The 18,470-nt window shown below is 65.4% G+C and overlaps 2 protein-coding genes across 2 annotated transcripts; both read right to left on the bottom strand.

The window, feature by feature from the left end:
- Nucleotides 1-604: 604 nt before the first annotated feature.
- THTPA (thiamine triphosphatase) lies at nucleotides 605-5,059 on the bottom strand. The gene is made up of 3 exons (XM_069773941.1): nucleotides 4,973-5,059; nucleotides 2,437-4,209; nucleotides 605-778 (listed from the first exon to the last, which is right to left on the bottom strand). The coding sequence occupies exons 1-3, from the start codon at nucleotides 4,998-5,000 to the stop codon at nucleotides 624-626; spliced, it is 1,956 nt and encodes a 651-aa protein (XP_069630042.1). The 5' UTR covers nucleotides 5,001-5,059; the 3' UTR covers nucleotides 605-623.
- An 8,744-nt stretch (nucleotides 5,060-13,803) lies between these two features.
- NGDN (neuroguidin) lies at nucleotides 13,804-17,822 on the bottom strand. The gene is made up of 10 exons (XM_069774347.1): nucleotides 17,409-17,822; nucleotides 17,251-17,322; nucleotides 15,851-15,988; nucleotides 15,031-15,115; nucleotides 14,883-14,935; nucleotides 14,688-14,793; nucleotides 14,429-14,591; nucleotides 14,123-14,270; nucleotides 13,963-14,026; nucleotides 13,804-13,852 (listed from the first exon to the last, which is right to left on the bottom strand). The coding sequence occupies exons 1-10, from the start codon at nucleotides 17,805-17,807 to the stop codon at nucleotides 13,833-13,835; spliced, it is 1,248 nt and encodes a 415-aa protein (XP_069630448.1). The 5' UTR covers nucleotides 17,808-17,822; the 3' UTR covers nucleotides 13,804-13,832.
- Between the last annotated feature and the right edge of the window lie 648 nt (nucleotides 17,823-18,470).

The raw sequence follows: 18,470 nt of genomic DNA, 5'->3' as shown, positions 1-18,470 counted from the left end.
GTCATCAACATGATGGACCCCATCAGAGCGGCCATCTTGGGGTGTTGGGCGGCCATCTTGGGTCACCAACATGGTGGACTCCATCAGGGCGGCCATCTTGGGGTATTGGGTGGCCATCTTGGGTCGCCAACATGGTGGACCCCATGGGGATGGCCATCTTGGGGTGTTGGGCGGCCATTTTGGGTCATCAACATGATGGACCCCATCAGAGCGGCCATCTTGGGGTGTTGGGCAGCCATCTTGGGTCATCAACATGGTGGACCCCATTGGAGGCAGCCATCTTGGGGTATTGGGCGGCCATCTTGGGTCATCAACATGATGGACCCCATCAGAGCGGCCATCTTGGGGTGTTGGGCAGCCATCTTGGGGCACCAACATGGTGGACTCCATCAAGGCAGCCATCCTGGAGTATTTGGCAGCCATGTTGGGTCACCAACATGGCGGACCCCGTTGGTGGCGGCCATCTTGGAGTATTTGGCGGCCATCTTGGGTCACCGACATGGTGGACCCCATTGCGGATGGCCATCTTGGTCCCCACCTCCATGCTGGGATGGGCGGCCATCTTGTCCCTTGGGAAACGGGGTGGCGACGGGAGGCGGAGGCGGGGGGGTCGTGGGCGGGTTTTATTGGGGGTCCTGCGGTGGGTTCCCCCCCCTCCCCTCGTCCTCCTCCACCCCCTCCAGGCGTCCGGCTTCTCGCAGCAGCTTGTAGTAACGGGGACGGTGCCGGGCCAGGAAAACGCTGAGTTTCCCGGGAATCCGGCGCTGGGGCTCCGCCCCTGGGGTCACGGGGTCAGCGGGGGTCACGGGGGCGGCGAGGTCACCGCGGGGGGGGGGGGGGGGGGAGAGAAAAAAGACACCGGGGTCGGGGGTGGGTGGGATTCGGGATGCCCCCGTTGCCCCCCCATCCCTCCCGTGTGCCCCCATATTCCCACGCATCCCCCCCGATCCCCGTGACCCCCAAATCCCCCGTGACCCCCATCTCCCCCCACATCCCCCATCTCCCCCCACATCCCCGTGACCCCCAAATCCCCCACGACCCCCCCATCCCCCACCACCCCCCCATCCCTGTGCCCCCCATCTCCCCCCACACCCCCGTGCCCCCCAAATCCCCATCTCCCCCCACATCCCCCATCTCCCCCCACACCCCCGTGCCCCCCAAATCCCCATCTCCCCCCACATCCCCCATCTCCCCCCACACCCCCGTGCCCCCCAAATCCCCCATCTCCCCCCAAATCCCCCACGACCCCCATATCCCCCACCACCCCCCACACCCCCGTGCCCCCCAAATCCCCATCTCCCCCCATGACCCCCCATCTCCCCCCACACCCCCGTGCCCCCCAAATCCCCCATCTCCCCCCAAATCCCCACGACCCCCCCATCCCCCCCACCCCCCAATCCCCGTGACCCCCAAATCCCCCATCTCCCCCCAAATCCCCCACGACCCCCCCATCCCCCCCACCCCCCCAATCCCCGTGACCCCCAAATCCCCCATCTCCCCCCAAATCCCCACGACCCCCCCATCCCCCGCACCCCCCCAATCCCCGTGACCCCCAAATCCCCCATCTCCCCCCAAATCCCCACGACCCCCCCATCCCCCCCACCCCCCCAATCCCCGTGCCCCCCAAATCCCCATCTCCCCCCACATCCCCCATCTCCCCCCACACCCCCGTGCCCCCCAAATCCCCATCTCCCCCCATGACCCCCATCTCCCCCCACACCCCCGTGCCCCCCAAATCCCCCATCTCCCCCCAAATCCCCACGACCCCCCCATCCCCCCCACCCCCCCAATCCCCGTGCCCCCCAAATCCCCATCTCCCCCCAAATCCCCATGACCCCCAAATCCCCATGACCCCCAAATCCCCATCTCCTCCCACACCCCCCATGACCCCCATCTCCCCCCAAATCCCCACGACCCCCCCATCCCCCCCACCCCCCCAATCCCCGTGACCCCCAAATCCCCCATCTCCCCCCAAATCCCCACGACCCCCCCATCCCCCGCACCCCCCCAATCCCCGTGACCCCCAAATCCCCCATCTCCCCCCAAATCCCCACGACCCCCCCATCCCCCCCACCCCCCAATCCCCGTGACCCCCAAATCCCCCATCCCCCCCACCCCCCCAATCCCCGTGCCCCCCAAATCCCCCATCTCCCCCCAAATCCCCACGACCCCCCCACCCCCCCAATCCCCGTGCCCCCCAAATCCCCATCTCCCCCCACGACCCCCGTGCCCCCCAAATCCCCCACGACCCCCCCATCCCCCCCACCCCCCCAATCCCCGTGACCCCCAAATCCCCCACGACCCCCCATCCCCCCCACCCCCCCAAATCCCCGTGCCCCCCAAATCCCCATCTCCCCCCGACCGCCACGACCACCCCCCCACCCCCTTGACCCCCACGCCCCCCCGTGACCCCCATGACCCCCCCCCCCAACTCACCCAGGGCCCTGCAGACCCCCTCCACTCTCCTCCTGGCCGCCGCCACTTCTTGGGGTCCCCCCAGCACCACCTCCTCCACCTCCCCCAGCCCGTACCCGAAATCGGCCTCATCCAGCTCCACCCGCAGCCCCCCCAGGCGGGCGCTGAGCCGGCGGGTGACGAAGGACGCCGTGGGGCGCAGCCCCAGGGGGCCCAAGGCTTCCCGCACCCCCCGCCACGGCGCCGACGGCACCCCCAAAATACGCCTCAGCTCCGCCAAGACCCCCGCGTCGCCCCACACCTCCCGGTAGGCCGTGACGGCGCTGGGGGGCGCGGGGCAGCCGTGGGGCGGGGAGGGGTTGGGGGGCGCGGGGGGGGCTTTGGGGGGGCGACGGGGCGGGGGGGGGCTGCTGCGGGGCAGATTGAGGTCGCTGTGGGGCAGATTGAGGTCGTTATGGGGCAGATTGAGGTCGCTATGGGGCAGATCTAGGCTGCTATGGGGCAGATCGAGGTCGCTATGGGGCAGATCAGGGCTGCTATGGGGCAGATTGAGGTCGCTGTGGGGCAGGTCAGGGCTGCTATGGGGCAGATTGAGGTCACTATGGGGCAGATCTAGGCTGCTATGGGGCAGATTGAGGTCGCTGTGGGGCAGGTCAGGGCTGCTATGGGGCAGATTGAGGTCGTTATGGGGCAGATTGAGGTCGCTATGGGGCAGATCTAGGCTGCTATGGGGCAGATTGAGGTTGCTGTGGGGCAGGTCAGGGCTGCTATGGGGCAGATTGAGGTCGCTATGGGGCAGATCTAGGCTGCTATGGGGCAGATTGAGGTCGCTGTGGGGCAGATTGAGGTCGCTATGGGGCAGATCAGGGCTGCTATGGGGCAGATTGAGGTCGCTATGGGGCAGATTGAGGTCGTTATGGGGCAGATCTAGGCTGCTATGGGGCAGATCGAGGTCACTATGGGGCAGATCAGGGCTGCTATGGGGCAGATCGAGGTCGCTATGGGGCAGATCAGGGCTGCTATGGGGCAGATTGAGGTCGCTATGGGGCAGATTGAGGTCGCTGTGGGGCAGGTCAGGGCTGCTATGGGGCAGATTGAGGTCGCTGTGGGGCAGGTCAGGGCTGCTATGGGGCAGATTGAGGTCGCTATGGGGCAGGTCAGGGCTGCTATGGGGCAGATCGAGGTTGCTATGGGGCAGATTGAGGTCGCTATGGGGCAGATCAGGGCTGCTATGGGGCAGATTGAGGTCGTTATGGGGCAGATTGAGGTCGCTATGGGGCAGATCTAGGCTGCTATGGGGCAGATTGAGGTCGCTGTGGGGCAGATCAGGGCTGCTATGGGGCAGATCAGCTCTGCTGTGGGGCTTGGGGGTGCTATGGGGAGCTTTGGGGGGGCTCCTGGGGGTCCCCGAGCTGCTATGGGGCTGCTGGGGGCTGCTCCCGGCCGTTTCGGGGGGGTCCCGGGCGGCTTCGGCGTCCTGACGAACGGCTTCGCTGGCGCCGTGGGGCAGGCGTGGGTCGCCGTGGGGCGGGCGTGGGTCGCCGTGGGGCAGGCGTGGGTCGCCGTGGGGCGGGCGTGGGTCGCCGTGGGGCAGCTTGAGCTGCCAGCCCTGACCCTGGCGGTGCCGTAACCAGACGTCGGCTCGGCCCAGGGGGGCTGCGGGGCCGTCGAAGTAGCAGTCGCGGAACGGGGGGATGTGGGGCAGCCCCACGGCGCCCAGGGCCGCCAGCGCCGCCTCCGTCCCCGGCCCCACGGCGAATTTCGCCTCCACCTCGATGGGGCTGGGCGAGGGGGCTGGGGGGGGGGCACGTGGGGGTCAGGGGGGTGGGGGGGGAGGCGGCATCTCCAGTGGGACCCCCCGTGCCCCATAGAAACCCATAGGGCCCCCCAGTGCCCCATAGAGACTCCCAGTGCCCCCCAGAGCCCCCCAGTGCCCCATAGAGCCCCCCAGTGCCCCCCCAGTGCCCCATAGAGCCTCCCAGTGCCCCCCAGAGCCCCCCAGTGCCCCATAGAGCCTCCCAGTGCCCCCCAGTGCCCTCCCAGTGCCCCATAGAGCCTCCCAGTGCCCCCCAGTGCCCCCCAGTGCCCTCCCAGTGCCCCATAGAGCCTCCCAGTGCCCCCCAGTGCCCCCCAGTGCCCTCCCAGTGCCCCATAGAGCCTCCCAGTGCCCCCCAGTGCCCCCCAGTGCCCTCCCAGTGCCCCATAGAGCCTCCCAGTGCCCCCCAGTGCCCTATAGAGCCTCCCAGTGCCCCCCAGTGCCCCACAGAGCCCCCCAGTGCCCCATAGAGCCCCCCAGTGCCCCCCCAGTGCCCCATAGAGCCTCCCAGTGCCCCCCAGTGCCCTCCCAGTGCCCCATAGAGCCTCCCAGTGCCCCCCAGTGCCCTCCAACACCCCATAGACCCCCCCCAGCATCCCAGTGCCCCCAGTTCCCTCCCAGTGACCCCCCACTGCCGCCCAGTACGTCCCAGTGCTTCCCAGTTCCCTCCCAGTGACCCCCCAGTGCCGCCCAGTACATCCCAGTGCCCCCCAGTTCCCTCCTCCCAATCCCCTGCAGCACCTTCCTCCCCGGGGGGGCCGGTCTCCATGGCGACCCGGAGCTCCCCCCCCCTCCCCCGCCTCGGGTCAGTGGGGGGAGGGGGCCGCAAGGGATTGTGGGAAGACCCGCCCCCCCCGGGCATGATGGGATTGGGGGGGAGGGGAGGGAGGGCCGCAAGGGATTGTGGGAGGTGGAGTCCAGGCGGAGCTGGGGCACTGGGAGCTACTGGGAGGGACTGGGGGGGGTGGGGTGGGGGCCAGCCGAGGGGGGCGTGGCCTCTGGAGGAGGGAGGGGCGTGGCCCAGGGCGGGGTGGGCGTGGCCCATCGATCGTGGGGGTCCCGGCAGGGGAGTCTTTTTGGGGGGGGGGATGGGCAGGTGGAGACGGGGTGTGGCAGGGCGTGGCAGGGTGTGGCAGGGTGGGGCGGGGCAGGGCGGGGCAGATGATGGGCCCCATAACCCCCCCCCCCCATAACCCAGATGCAGCCCCATAACCCAGCCCCACCCTCACGGTCAGATGCAAATGACATGTAAATGACATGCACATGAGATGCAAATGAGCTCCTCCCCCCCCCCACCTGGAATCAAAGACCCGGATGCTTGTGTTCCCCCCCCCCCCCCAAACTTGTGTCTCCACGGTAACAGGCGCCGCTAACGACCTTGCTGCTTAATGAGGTAATTTGCATATGCGGGGGGCACACAGCTCCCAGAATGCCTTGCTGCAGGGCACGACACCCCCCCCCCCAACCTCTCTCCCCCCCCCCAACATAGGTCACTGGGGGGGGGCTGCCCTGCCCCCCCCCCATGGATGGCAATGACCCCGCCTCCTGCTCCCTGCCGGCCAATCAGGGGCTGGGAGCTGCCTCCCCCACCAGAGTCCCACCCAGGACCCCACCCGCCAGATTTCCCAGAATGCCTCAGTACCGCCCCCCCCCAAAATGGCCGCCAGCCCCCCCCTTGCCAAAGATATGTGGGTGGGACGAGCGAATCTCCGGAGCACGGGATTGGCCGGTAGGGAGGGACCCCAGGCCAGGCCGACCAATGGGGAAGGAGCAGCGGGTGGAGCTGTAGAGGGGCCCGGCGTTGGGTTGGCCAATGGGAAGAGCCCCGGCGTTGGGTTGGCCAATGGGAAGAGCCCAGCGTTGGGTTGGCCAATGGGAAGAGCCCCAGCATTGGGTTGGCCAATGGGAAGAGCCCGGCGTTGGGTTGGGGGCCACGGAAGACGACGTCCATGTTGCGTTGGCCAATGGAAGTGGAGCTGGCGCGGCATTGGCCGATGGGGAGGGGCCTGATGCGGCGGCGGCCAATGGCAAAGGGCCCAACGTTGAGTCGCCCAATGAAAAGGAGCCCAGCGCCACGTTGGCCAATGGAGAGCGACCCAGCGTTGTGTTGGCCAATGAAGAGCACTGGAATATACTGGGGGGTACTGGGATGTACTGGGGGCACTGGGAGGGAACTAGGGGGTACTGGGATGTACTGGGGGCACTGGGAGGCACTAGGATATACTGGGGGCACTGGGAGGAAACTGGGAGGTACTGGGATGTACCGGGGGGCACTGGGAGGTACTGGGATGCACTGCAGGGCACTGGGATGTACTGGTGGGGGCACTGGGAGGGAACTGGGGGGCACTGGGAGCGTCACCATTGACCAGCAGCTGCCGGGCCGGGGGGGGCTCGGCCTGCGCCGGCGGCACCGTGGGCCCCCCCCGCCCCCCGAACCCCAAAACGCCGCCCGGGACCCCAAAATATCCCTCGGCACCCAAACCCCCCCCCCGCACCCAAAACCACCCCTGGGACCCCAAAATCCCACTTCTGTGCCCCAAAATACCTCCCCGGGACCCCAAAACCTCACCCTGCACCCCAAAACACACCCCAGGACCCCAAAACCCCACTTCTTTGCCCCAAAATACGTCCCCAGGACCCCTAAACCCCACCCTGCACCCCAAAATAACCCCCAGGACCCCAAAATCCCACTTCTGTGCCCCAAAAAACCTCCCCGCACCCCAAAACAGCCCCTGGCACCCCCAAAATCCCACTTCTGTGCCCCAAAATACCTCCCCGGGACCCCAAAACCCCACCCTGCACCCCAAAATCCCACTTCTTTGCCCCAAAATACCCCCCAAGGCCCTAAAATCCCATTTCTGTGCCCCAAAAACCCTCCCCGCACCCCAAAACAGCCCCTGGCACCCCCAAAATCCCACTTCTGTGCCCCAAAATACCTCCCCGGGACCCCAAAACCTCACCCTGCACCCCAAAACACACCCCAGGACCCCAAAATCCCACTACTTTGCCCCAAAATACGTCCCCAGGACCCCTAAACCCCACCCTGCACCCCAAAATAACCCCCAGGACCCCAAAACCCCACTTCTTTGCCCCAAAATACCCCCCGAGACCCTAAAATCCCACTTCTGTGCCCCAAAAAACCTCCCTGCACCCCAAAACACACCCTGGGACCCCAAAAACCTAATTCTGTGCCCCAAAATACATCCCCGGGACCCCAAAACCCCACTTTTGTGCCCCAAAATACCCCCCAGACCCCAAAACCCCACCCTGCACCCCAAAACACACCCCAGGACCCCAAAATCCCACTTCTTTGCCCCAAAATACGTCCCCAGGACCCCTAAACCCCACCCTGCACCCCAAAATAACCCCCAGCACCCCAAAACCCCACTTCTGCCCCCCAAAATACCCCCTGGGACCCCAAAAACCTGATTCTGTGCCCCAAAACATGCCCCCGGGACCCCAAAATGCATCCCAGCACCCCAAAATATCACCCCAGGACCCCAAAATCCCGCTTCTGTGCCCCAAAACTTCCCCCCGCACCCCAAAACACACCCTGGGACCCCAAAAACCTGATTCTGCGCCCCAAAACACCCCTCAGCACATCAAAATGCTCCCCAGGACCCCAAAATCCCTCCCTGCACCCCAAAACACACCCCAGGACCCCAAAATCTCACTACTTTGCCCCAAAATACCTCCCCAGGACCCCAAAACCCCACCCCACACCCCAAAACAGCCCCTGGCTCCCCCAAACCTCACTTCTGCGCCCCCAAATACCTCCCCAGGACCCCAAAAACCCGATTCTGTGCCCCAAAACACCTCCCAGGGACCCCCAAACCCCCACCCTGCACCCCAAAATCCCCCCCAGCACCCCAAAATCCCGATTCTGTGCCCCAAAAATACCTCCCCGGGACCCCAAAACCCCAATTCTGTGCCCCACAACACCCTCCCACACCCCAAAACACACCCTGGGACCCCAAAATCCCACTTCTGTGCCCCAAAATAGCCCCCCGGACCCCAAAACCCCAATTCTATGGCCCAAACACACCCCCCCGCACCCCAAAACTCACCCTGGGACCCAAAAACCTGATTCTGTGCCCCAAAACTCCCCTAAGCACATCAAAATGCACCCCAGAACCCCAAAATCCCTCCCTGCACCCCAAAACCACCCCTGGGACCCCAAAACCCCCATTCTGTGCCCCAAAATACCTCCCCAGGAACCCAAAACCCCACCCTGCACCCCAAAACACACCCCAGGACCCCAAAATCTCACTACTTTGCCCCAAAATACGTCCCCAGGATCCCCAAACCACACCCTGCACCCCAAAACAGCCCCTGGCACCCCCAAACCCCCACCCTGCACCCCAAAATCCCCCCCGGGACCCCAAAATCCCGATTCTGTGCCCCAAAGTACCTCCCCGGGACCCCAAAAACCTGATTCTGTGCCCAAAAATACCTCCCGGGACCCCAAAATCCCACTTCTGTGCCCCAAAAACTTCCCTGGGACCCCAAAAGCCCACTTCTGTGCCCCAAAATATCACCCCGGGACCCCAAAATCCCACTTCTGTGCCCCAAAATATCACCCCGGGACCCCAAAATCCCGCTTCTGTGCCCCAAAATATCACCCTGGGACCCCAAAATCCCACTTCTGTGCCCCAAAATACTTCCCTGGGACCCCAAAATCCCGCTTCTGTGCCCCAAAATATCACCCCGGGACCCCAAAATCCCGCTTCTGTGCCCCAAAATACTTCCCCGGGACCCCAAAAACCTGATTCTGTGCCCCAAAATACCTCCTGGGACCCCAAAATCCCACTTCTGTGCCCCAAAATACTTCCCCGGGACCCCAAAATCCCACTTCTGTGCCCCAAAATACTTCCCCGGGACCCCAAAATCCCGCTTCTGTGCCCCAAAATATCACCCCGGGACCCCAAAATCCCACTTCTGTGCCCCAAAATATCACCCCGGGACCCCAAAATCCCGCTTCTGTGCCCCAAAATACCTCCTGGGACCCCAAAATCCCACTTCTGTGCCCCAAAATACTTCCCCGGGACCCCAAAATCCCGCTTCTGTGCCCCAAAATACTTCCCCGGGACCCCAAAATCCCGCTTCTGTGCCCCAAAATACTTCCCCGGGACCCCAAAACCCCACTTTTGTGCCCCAAAATAGCCCCCCGGACACCAAAACCCAACCCTGCACCCCAAAATACCCCCCGGGACCCCAAAATCCCGCTTCTGCGCCCCAAAATCCCTCCCCGGGACCCCACAACTCCCTCCTGGCTGCCCGAACACCCCCTGGCACCCCCAAAACCCCACTTTTGCGCCCCAAAACCCCCCAGGACCCCCAAATCCCTCCCTGCACCCCAAAACACCCCTCTTTCCCCCCAAAACCTTACTCTTAACCCCAAAACACCCCCCCGGGGACCCCAAATCCCACTTTTCTACCCCAAAACACCCCCCGGGACCCCAAAACTCCACTTTTACACCCCAAAATCCCCCCTGGGACCCCAAAATCCCTCCTTATTACCCCAAAATCCCACCACGGGACCCCCAGAATCCCCTAAAAACGACTCAGCCCCCCCAAAAATCCTCTTCAAAATTTATTTGCCCCACCCCCAACCCCAAAACGGGACCCCAGGCCCCGCCCCCGCCCCCCAAATCCCTTCTTTTCACCCCAAAACCCCCACCCTGAAGACCCTCGGCCACACCCAACCCCCTGGGGACCCCCAAAATCCTTCAGGCCCCGCCCCAAATCCTTGGGGACCCCCCCGACCCCCCAAACTCCACCTGACATCACCCCCCCCGCCCCCCCCGGAGGAGAACATCAAGGCGGCGGCTTCGGGCGGAGCCGGGCGGGTTTTGGGGGGGATGAGGGGGGCCCCGCCCTGCCCCACCCCCTGAGAAGACCCATAGGTGGCCCGCGGGGCGGGGAGAGCTCCGCCTGGTCCGTCATCACCACGGGCAACGTCAACACCGCGGCCAACGTTGGGGTCAAGACCACGGCCAACGTCAAGACCATGGCCAACGTCAACCGCATGGCCAACGTCAAGACCACGGCCAACGTCAAGACCACGGCCAACGTTGGGGCCACCACCACGGCCAACGTCACCACCACGGCCAACGTTGGGTGCCACCACCATGGCCAACGTCACCACCACGGCCAATGTCAAGACCACGGCCAACGTTGGGGGCCACCACGGCCAACGTTGGGGCCACCACCATGGCCAATGTCAACATCATGGCCAACGTTGGGGCCACCACCATGGCCAACGTCACCACCATGGCCAACTTTGGGGCCGCCACCATGGCCAACATCACCGCCATGGCCAACGTTGGGGCCACCACCATGGTCAACGTCAACATCATGGCCAACGTTGGGGCCACCACCATGGTCAACGTCAACATCATGGCCAACGTTGGGGCTGCCACCATGGCCAACGTCACCACCACGGCCAACGTTGGGGCCACCACCATGGCCAACGTCACCACCAAGGCCAACGTCAAGACCATGGCCAACATTGGGTGCCACCACCACGGCCAACGTCAAGACCACGGCCAACGTTGGGGGCCACCACGGCCAACGTTGGGGCCACCACGGCCAACGTTGGGGCCACCACCATGGCCAATGTCAACATCATGGCCAACGTTGGGTGCCACCACCATGGCCAATGTCAACATCATGGCCAACGTTGGGTGCCACCACCATGGCCAATGTCAACATCATGGCCAACGTTGGGGCCACCACCATGGCCAATGTCAACATCATGGCCAACGTTGGGGCCACCACCATGGCCAATGTCACCACCACGGCCAACGTCATCACCATGCCCAACGTCACCACCATCACCAACGTCACCACCACGAACAACGTCACCGTCACCACCATGGCCAACGTCACCCCCATGGCCAATGTTGGGGCCACCACCATGGGCGACATCACCACCAAGGCCAACGTCGCCCCCAAGGCCAACGTCCCCCCCCCCCCATTCCCCCCAAGATGGCCGACCACGCTATCACGGCCACCACCACACCCACCGTAGGTGCGTCCTCCACCGCCTTGGGCGTGTCCTCCTCCATCACAGCCTCTACCACCATGGCCACCACACTGGCCACCACACTGGCCACCGGCACGGCTGCGTCCTCTACCACCACACCCAACGATACCACGCCCACCACCACGTTCTCCACCTCCACCGCCGCTGTGTCCACCATGTTGTCCACCACCACGCCCACTGCCACCATGTTCTCCACCTCCATTTCCTCGTCCTCCATGTCCTCCACCACCATGCCCACCATTTCCACGTCCATCACCTCCATTTCCTCATCCTCCACCATATTCTCCACCACCACACCCACCACTGCCACGCCCATTTCCAAATCCACCACCATGTTCTCCACCTCCATTTCCTTGTCCTCCATGTTCTCCACCGCCACACCCACCACCACCTCCACTTCCTCGTTCTCCATCTTCTCCACTACCACGCCCACCATTTCCCCATCCACCACCATGTTCTCCACCTCCATTTCCACATCCGCCACCTCCATTTCCTCGTCCTCCATGTTCTCCACTGCCACGCCCACCATTTCCCCATCCACTGCCACACCTCCGTGTCCTCCATCGCCACGCCCACCATTTCCCCATCCCCCACGTTCTCCATTTCCATGTCCACCGCCTCCATTTCCTCATCCTCCATCTTCTCCACCACACACCTCCACGTCCTCCACCTCCATTTCCATCTCCACCACCTCCATTTCCTCGTCCTCCATGTCCTCCACTGCCACGCCCACCATTTCCCCATCCACCACGTTCTCCATTTCCTCATCCTCCATCTTCTCCACCACCACACCTCCACGTCCTCCACCTCCATTTCCATCTCCACCACCTCCATTTCCTCGTCCTCCATGTCCTCCACTGCCACGCCCACCATTTCCCCATCCACCACGTTCTCCATTTCCTCATCCTCCATCTTCTCCACCACCACACCTCCACGTCCTCCACCTCCATTTCCATCTCCACCACCTCCATTTCCTCGTCCTCCATGTCCTCCACTGCCACGCCCACCACTTCCACATTCACCATGTTCTCCACCTCCATTTCCACGTCCACCACCTCCATTTCCTTGTCCTCCATGTTCTCCACCGCCACGCCCACCATTTCCACATCCACTGCCACGTCCACCAGCTCCATTTCCTTGTCCCCCATGTTCTCCACCGCCACGTTCTCCACCTCCACGTCCACCACGTTCTCCACCGCCACGTTCTCCACGTCCACCGCCGCCACGTTCTCCCACCGCCCTTCGCCTTCCAGCTTCCCGGCGGCCACCTTGGGCTTGGCCAACCGGGTGGTGGCGGTTTGGTTCCAGAACGCCCGGCAGAAGGTCCAACGCCGGGCCTCCTTCCGCCGCGTCTTGGACCTTCTCCGGCATCTCAAGGTCTGCTACGGTGACCGCAAGGAGAGGGGTGGCACCGAGGTGGACGTGACCTCGTTGGGCGTCGCCAAGGTGGACGCGGAGCCGTTGGGCGGTTCCGAGGCGAAGCCAACGCGTCCGAGCGTCTCCGCGGTGAACGGGACCCTCCGGAGCATCTCCAAGATGGCCACCGTGCCACTCGGCATCTCCAAGGCGGCCGTCACCCCGCTGGATGGTCCCACAGGAGGGGACGGCCCCGGTGGGCGTCTCCCAGGTGGCCGTGACCCCACTGGGTGTCCCCAACAACGACGGGCGTGACCTCGTTGAGCGTCCCCAACAACGACGGGCGTGACCTCGTTGAGCGTCCCCAACAACGACGGGCGTGACCTCGTTGAGCGTCCCCAACAACGACGGGCGTGACCTCGTTGAGCGTCCCCAACAACGACGGGCGTGACCTCGCTGGGCGTCCCAAAAACAGGTGTGACCTCGTTGAGTGTCCCAAAAACCAGGCGTGACCTCATTGGGCATCTCCAAGACCAACGTGACCTCGTTGAGCGCCCCAACGATGGGCGTGACCTCGTTAAGCATCTCCAAGACCAACATCACCTCGTTGAATGTCCCAAAAACCGGTGTGACCTCGCTGAGCGTCCCAAAGACGGGCGTGACCTCGTTGAGCATCCCAACGACGGACACGCCTCCACCCACCACCTCCAGGACCCCATTGGGCGTCTCCAAGGTAGGACTAACCCCATTGGGCGGCCCCAAAGCCGACGCGGCCCCATTGGACGTCTCCGAGACCGAAGCCATCTCATTGACTGTCCCACCAACGGACACGACCCCGCCCCGCCCAGCCCCCCCCCCAAGCGCGGCCGTGAGGAAGGTCCCACCCCCTGACCTCTGACCTTGCCTCCCTCCCCCCATGCTGTCGGGCAACCACGCCCCCAAAACTGTCTGTTAATCCTCGTTACTTCTAATTAACTTATTGGGGTGTTAATTGGTGGGGGGCGGTGGTCCAAAAAGGAGATAATAAACGAGAGCCGATGCGTATAAGGGTGGTGCTGGGTGGGGCGGGGCTTAATTAGTCCCTAACAAAGCTGCTCTGCCTCCACTAATTAGCAATAATTACCCAGCACCTCGGGAAGTAATCGGGGGCTAACGAACGACACGCAGAGACGGAGAGGGGCTCCTTTATTGGGGGACTCAGCGCCGGCGACGGAAACCTGGGCGGGGCAGGGGGGCGGGAAGAAAAGAGAGGTGTGAGGGACCCAGGCATCCGGGAGAAACCCCGCCCCCTCCGCCCCGCGGGATGATGGGACGCCGGAGGACTCACCCCTCCTCTTCCTCCCCTTCCTCGCCGTCAGCTTCTTCTTCTTCTTCTTGGGGGGCGGCGCCTCCTGAACGCGGCGGGGAGGGGGAAAAAAAATTTGGGGGTCAGAGAAAGAACCCAGGCATCCGGCCACGCCCCCGCCCCCGGGGGACGTCCGGCTCACCTGATTGGTGGGTTCCAGGAGGGCGCCGATGTCGCCGAAATGGGTGATGGCGGCCAGGCCGCCCCCCGCCGCCGCCGCCTGCCGGCGCTTCGCCCGTTCCTGCTTGGTCTCGCTCAGCCGCACCAGCATGGCCTCCTCGTACTGCGTCCTGCGGGGCGGGGCAGGGCGGGGCAAGGGCGGGACCAAGGCGTTTAGCACCCTGCCCCGCCCCCAGGGCAGGAATCCGGGAGACCGAGTCCCCCCCTCCTGCCCTGCGAACCCTCCCCCGAGTCCTCGCCCCGAATCCGCCCCCCAAGTCCTGCTGACCTCAAGCGGGCGGCTCGGGGCGGGGGGAAGGCCCCGCCCGCCCCGCCCAACTCCTGGGGGGCTTCGCTCAGCTCCTCCCGCAGCTCCCGGATGACGGAGCTGCTCAGGGCCCGGCGTCGCGCCGCCTCCCGCGCCCGCTGCTCCCGCTCCTGCCCCACGGCGTCTGTGAGGCAGAGACAGAAAATGTGGGTGAAAATGGGGCGGGGCAGGGCGGGGCAGCGGGGGCGGAACCCCGGCGACTCCGGGTCTCGTGACTCACCGTACTGGACCGGCACCAGGCGGGGGGGGACGTATCTGCGCCCCCCGCCCAACCCCGGGGCCTTCGCTCCTCCCTCTCCCTCTTCTTCCTCCTCTTCTTCTTCCTCCTGTGGGGCAGAGCTGTCAATCAAGCCCAAGCCCTGCCCCTTTAGGAGGGCCCCGCCCCTTTAGGAGAGCCCCACCCTCCAGACCTCACCTGCGTCGCCATGTTAGCGGGGTCGGGGCGGAACCGCAAGGGATCGTCGTCACCTGAGGGGAGAAAGGAGGGTGACGGACAGCTGTCAATCATCAGGGGGAGCGAAAGGGGCGGGGGCGGGTGGGGACGGGTGTGTCCCGGCACTCACCCCGCCCCCCCGTCATGGCCGCCCGCAGCACTTTCTCCAGCTGGTACTTGAGGCGATGCTCGATGGGGCGCAGCTTCTCCAGCACCTGCCGGGGGGGCAGGATGGGACCCACGTGTTTGGGACCCACACGTGTCCCCCACCCAAAAAGGGACCCACACGTGTCCCCCCGAAAAGGGACCCACACGTTTGGGACCCACACGTGTCCCCCACCCAAAAACGGACCCACACGTTCAAGCCCCACGTGTCCCCCCAAAAAGGGACCCACACGTTTGGGACCCACGAGTGTCCCCCACCCAAAAAGGGACCCACACGTTTGGGTTCCACACGTGTCCCCCCAAAAAGGGACCCACACGTTCGGGACCCACACGTGTCCCCCCAAAAAGGGACCCACACGTTCGGGACCCACACGTGTCCCCCACCCAAAAAAGGGACCCACACATTCGGGTCCCACACGTGTCACCCACCCAAAAAAGGGACCCACACGTGTCACCCACCCAAAAAAGGGACCCACACGTTTGGGACCCACACGTGTCCCCCACCCAAAAACGGACCCACACGTTCAAGCCCCACGTGTCCCCCCAAAAAGGGACCCACACGTTTGGGACCCACGAGTGTCCCCCACCCAAAAAAGGGACCCACACGTGTCCCCCACCCAAAAAGGGACCCACACGTTCAAGCCCCACGTGTCCCCCCAAAAAGGGACCCACACGTTCGGGTCCCACACATCCACTCCCCCCCCCAAAAGAACGGATCTCCCCCTCCAAGTGACAAGAAGCCCCTCCTCCCCCCGCAGCCCCGCCCCCGCGGCCCCGCCCCTCACCACGCGGGTCTCCAGGAGGCGGGGCAGGGCGGGCAGCCCCCCCAGGCCGCCCCCCCGGGCCTTGGCCCCCAGCAGCAGCCCCAGGTCCTGCAGGTACTGCACCAGCGCCTGCGCCCGCACCTCCAGCAGCGACACTCCCTGGGGGGGCAGGGGGTCAGTGTGTCCCCCAAGACCCCCAAATCCCCCCCCCGGACCCCAATTGCCCCTCTCAGACCCCCCAGTCCCCCCTTAGAACCCCCACACCCCCTCCAGGACCCCCATACCGCCCCCAAGACGCCCCAGTCCCCCTCTGCTTTCCCTCCAGCCCCTCTTCTCTCCCCCAAACCCCCCCGGGACCCCCTCAAGCCCCCCATTTCCCCACAACCCCCCCCAAGCCCTCTACTCCCCTCAACTCCCCCTTCTTTCCCCCCCCAGGACCCCCATATCCCTCCCTCAACCCCTCATTCCCCCTCCAAAACGCCCATATCCACCCCCAAATCCGTCCCCAGACCCCCCCATCCCCCTCTAATTTCCCCCCAGTCCCCCTTCTCCCCTCAAAAAACCCCCGAGACCCCCATAATCCCCCTGTCAGGACCCCCATTTCCCCCCCAGACCCCTCTTATCTCCCCCCCAGCCTCCTTTTCTCCCCCAAGACCCCCATATCTCCCCCCCACAAGCCCCCATACCCCCCCAAAGACCCCCACACCCGCCCCCAGCCCCCCTTCTCCCCCCACAAAACCCCCATAATCCCCATCCCAAGACCCCCGGTTCCCCCCCAGAACCCTCTTATCTCTCCCCCATTCCCCCTCATACCCCCCAGGACCCCCATATCTCCCACCCTACCCCTCATCTCTCCCCCCAAAGACCCCCACACCCGCCCCCAGCCCCCCTTCTGCCCCCACAAACCCCCTATAATCCCCTTCCCAGGACCCCCATTTCCCCCCCAGACCCCTCTTATCTCCCCCCCACCCCCCTTCTCCCCCCCCAGGACCCCCATATCTTCCCCCTACCCCTCATCTCTCCCCCCAAAGACCCCCACACCCGCCCCCAGCCCCCCTTCTGCCCCCACAAAACCCCTATAATCCCCTTCCCAGGACCCCCATTTCCCCTCCAGACCTCTCTTATCTCCCCCCCATCCCCCTTCTCCCCCCCCAGGACCCCCATATCTTCCCCCTACCCCTCATCTCTCCCCCAAAGACCCCCACACCCACCCCCAGCCCCCCTTCTCCCCCCACAAAACCCCCCAATCCCCCTCCCAGGACCCCCAGTTCCCCACATCTCTTCCTCAAGCCCCCCCATTCCCCCCCCCAAACCCCTCTTATCTCCCAGCCTCCTTTTCTCCCCCCCAGGACCGCCCAACCCCTCGTATCTCCCCCTCGGGACCCCCAAATCTCCCCCCCCCTTTACCCCAAGCCCGGTACCTTCTCGGTGCGGAGCCGCCCGCCGCGCACCCTCCGCAGCAGCCCCAGCCCGTGCTCGGTCACCGCCGCTACCTGAGGGGACGGGGAGGGAAGCGGGATGTCAGGGAAAGGGTTTGGGGGGGATTTTGGGGGGTCTCGGGGGTCGGGGGGGGCCCTACCTGCCCCCTCAGGGCCTCCAGCAGCGCCACCGCCTCGGCCGCCGCCGCCATTTTGAGAGGAAAAGCTGAGGAGATGAGGCGGGAGCCAATCGGAGCGCGGCGCCGGGGGCGCTGGCCAATGGAGAGGGGAGGGAGAAGGTGGTAGTCCCGCCCCCCGCGCGGCAAGGCGGGAAGCGCTGAGGAGAAGGCGGGCGGGCCAATGGGAGCGCGGCGCAGGCGGCGCTGGCCAATGGGGAGGGGAGGGAGGCGGTGGTGGTCCCGCCCCCGCGCGGCAAGGCGGGAAGCGCTGAGGTGATGGCGGGCGGGCCAATCGGAGCGCGGCGCTGGCCGGCCGGCCGCAGCGGCGGCCAATGGGAGGGCGAGGAGAGGAAAGCTGGTCCCGCCTTCCCCTCTTTCCATCGGTACGGCGGGGGCGGGGCGAAAGCGAGTGGCAGGCCTGCCGGCCAATGGGAAACTAGCGGCGGGCCGGGGCGGGGCGGCCCTCAAATCCCCTCAGGGACCCGCGGACCCTCCGGGACCCCCCAAAACCCCCCAAATCCCCCCAAAACCCCCCCGACCCCCCCCGGACCCCCCCAAACCCCCTCAGGGACCCCCCCGGGACCCCCAGCCCCACAGAAACCCCCCCGGGACCCCCCAAACCCCTTCAGGGCCCCCCCAGGACCCCCCATAACCCCCCCAACCCCCTCAGACCCCCCCAAATCCCCCCAGGACCCCCTAAACTCCCTCAGACCCCCCCAAAGACCCCCACCCCCCCATAACCCCCCCAACGCCCCCCAGGACCCCCTCGGACCCCCCCAGAACCCCCCAAACCGCTCCAGGACCCCCCCAAACCCCCTCAGACCCCCCCTCAAAGACCCCCACCCCCCCAAACCGCCCCCCAGGACCCCCCAGACCCCCCCCAAAGACCCCCAACCCCAGAGAACCCCCCTAACCCCCCCCCAAACCCCTTCAGACCCCCCCAAACCCCCCATACCCCACCCCAGGACCCCCCCAAACCCCCTCAGACCCCCCCCAAAGACCCCCATCCCCCCCAACCCCCCCCCAAACCCCCCCAGGACCCCC

Source organism: Haliaeetus albicilla, chromosome 29 (genome assembly GCF_947461875.1).
Source record: "Haliaeetus albicilla chromosome 29, bHalAlb1.1, whole genome shotgun sequence".
NCBI classification, from domain to species: Eukaryota; Metazoa; Chordata; class Aves; order Accipitriformes; family Accipitridae; genus Haliaeetus; species Haliaeetus albicilla.
The sequence above is the reverse complement of the archived record's forward strand: the minus strand, read 5'-3'. Positions and strand labels throughout refer to the sequence as shown.

Bases quoted from the DNA above. Each gene is read 5' to 3' on its own strand.
- NGDN (XM_069774347.1), bottom strand. From the start codon at position 17,807: ATGGAAAGAGGGGAAGGCGGGACCAGCTTTCCTCTCCTCGCCCTCCCA. The intron at 15,989-17,250 runs GTACCGGGCTTG...CTGCCCCCCCAG, and splicing joins GGCGGCTCCGCACCGAGAAG to GGAGTGTCGCTGCTGGAGGT. The intron at 14,271-14,428 runs GTCAGCAGGACT...CCCGCCCCGCAG, and splicing joins CCCCGAGCCGCCCGCTTGAG to GACGCAGTACGAGGAGGCCA.
- THTPA (XM_069773941.1), bottom strand. From the start codon at position 5,000: ATGGAGACCGGCCCCCCCGGGGAGGAAG. The intron at 4,210-4,972 runs GTGCTGCAGGGG...CCCCCCCCCCAG, and splicing joins CGGCCCCCCCGGGGAGGAAG to CCCCCTCGCCCAGCCCCATC. The intron at 779-2,436 runs GTGAGTTGGGGG...CCGTGACCCCAG, and splicing joins GGGGGTCTGCAGGGCCCTGG to GGGCGGAGCCCCAGCGCCGG.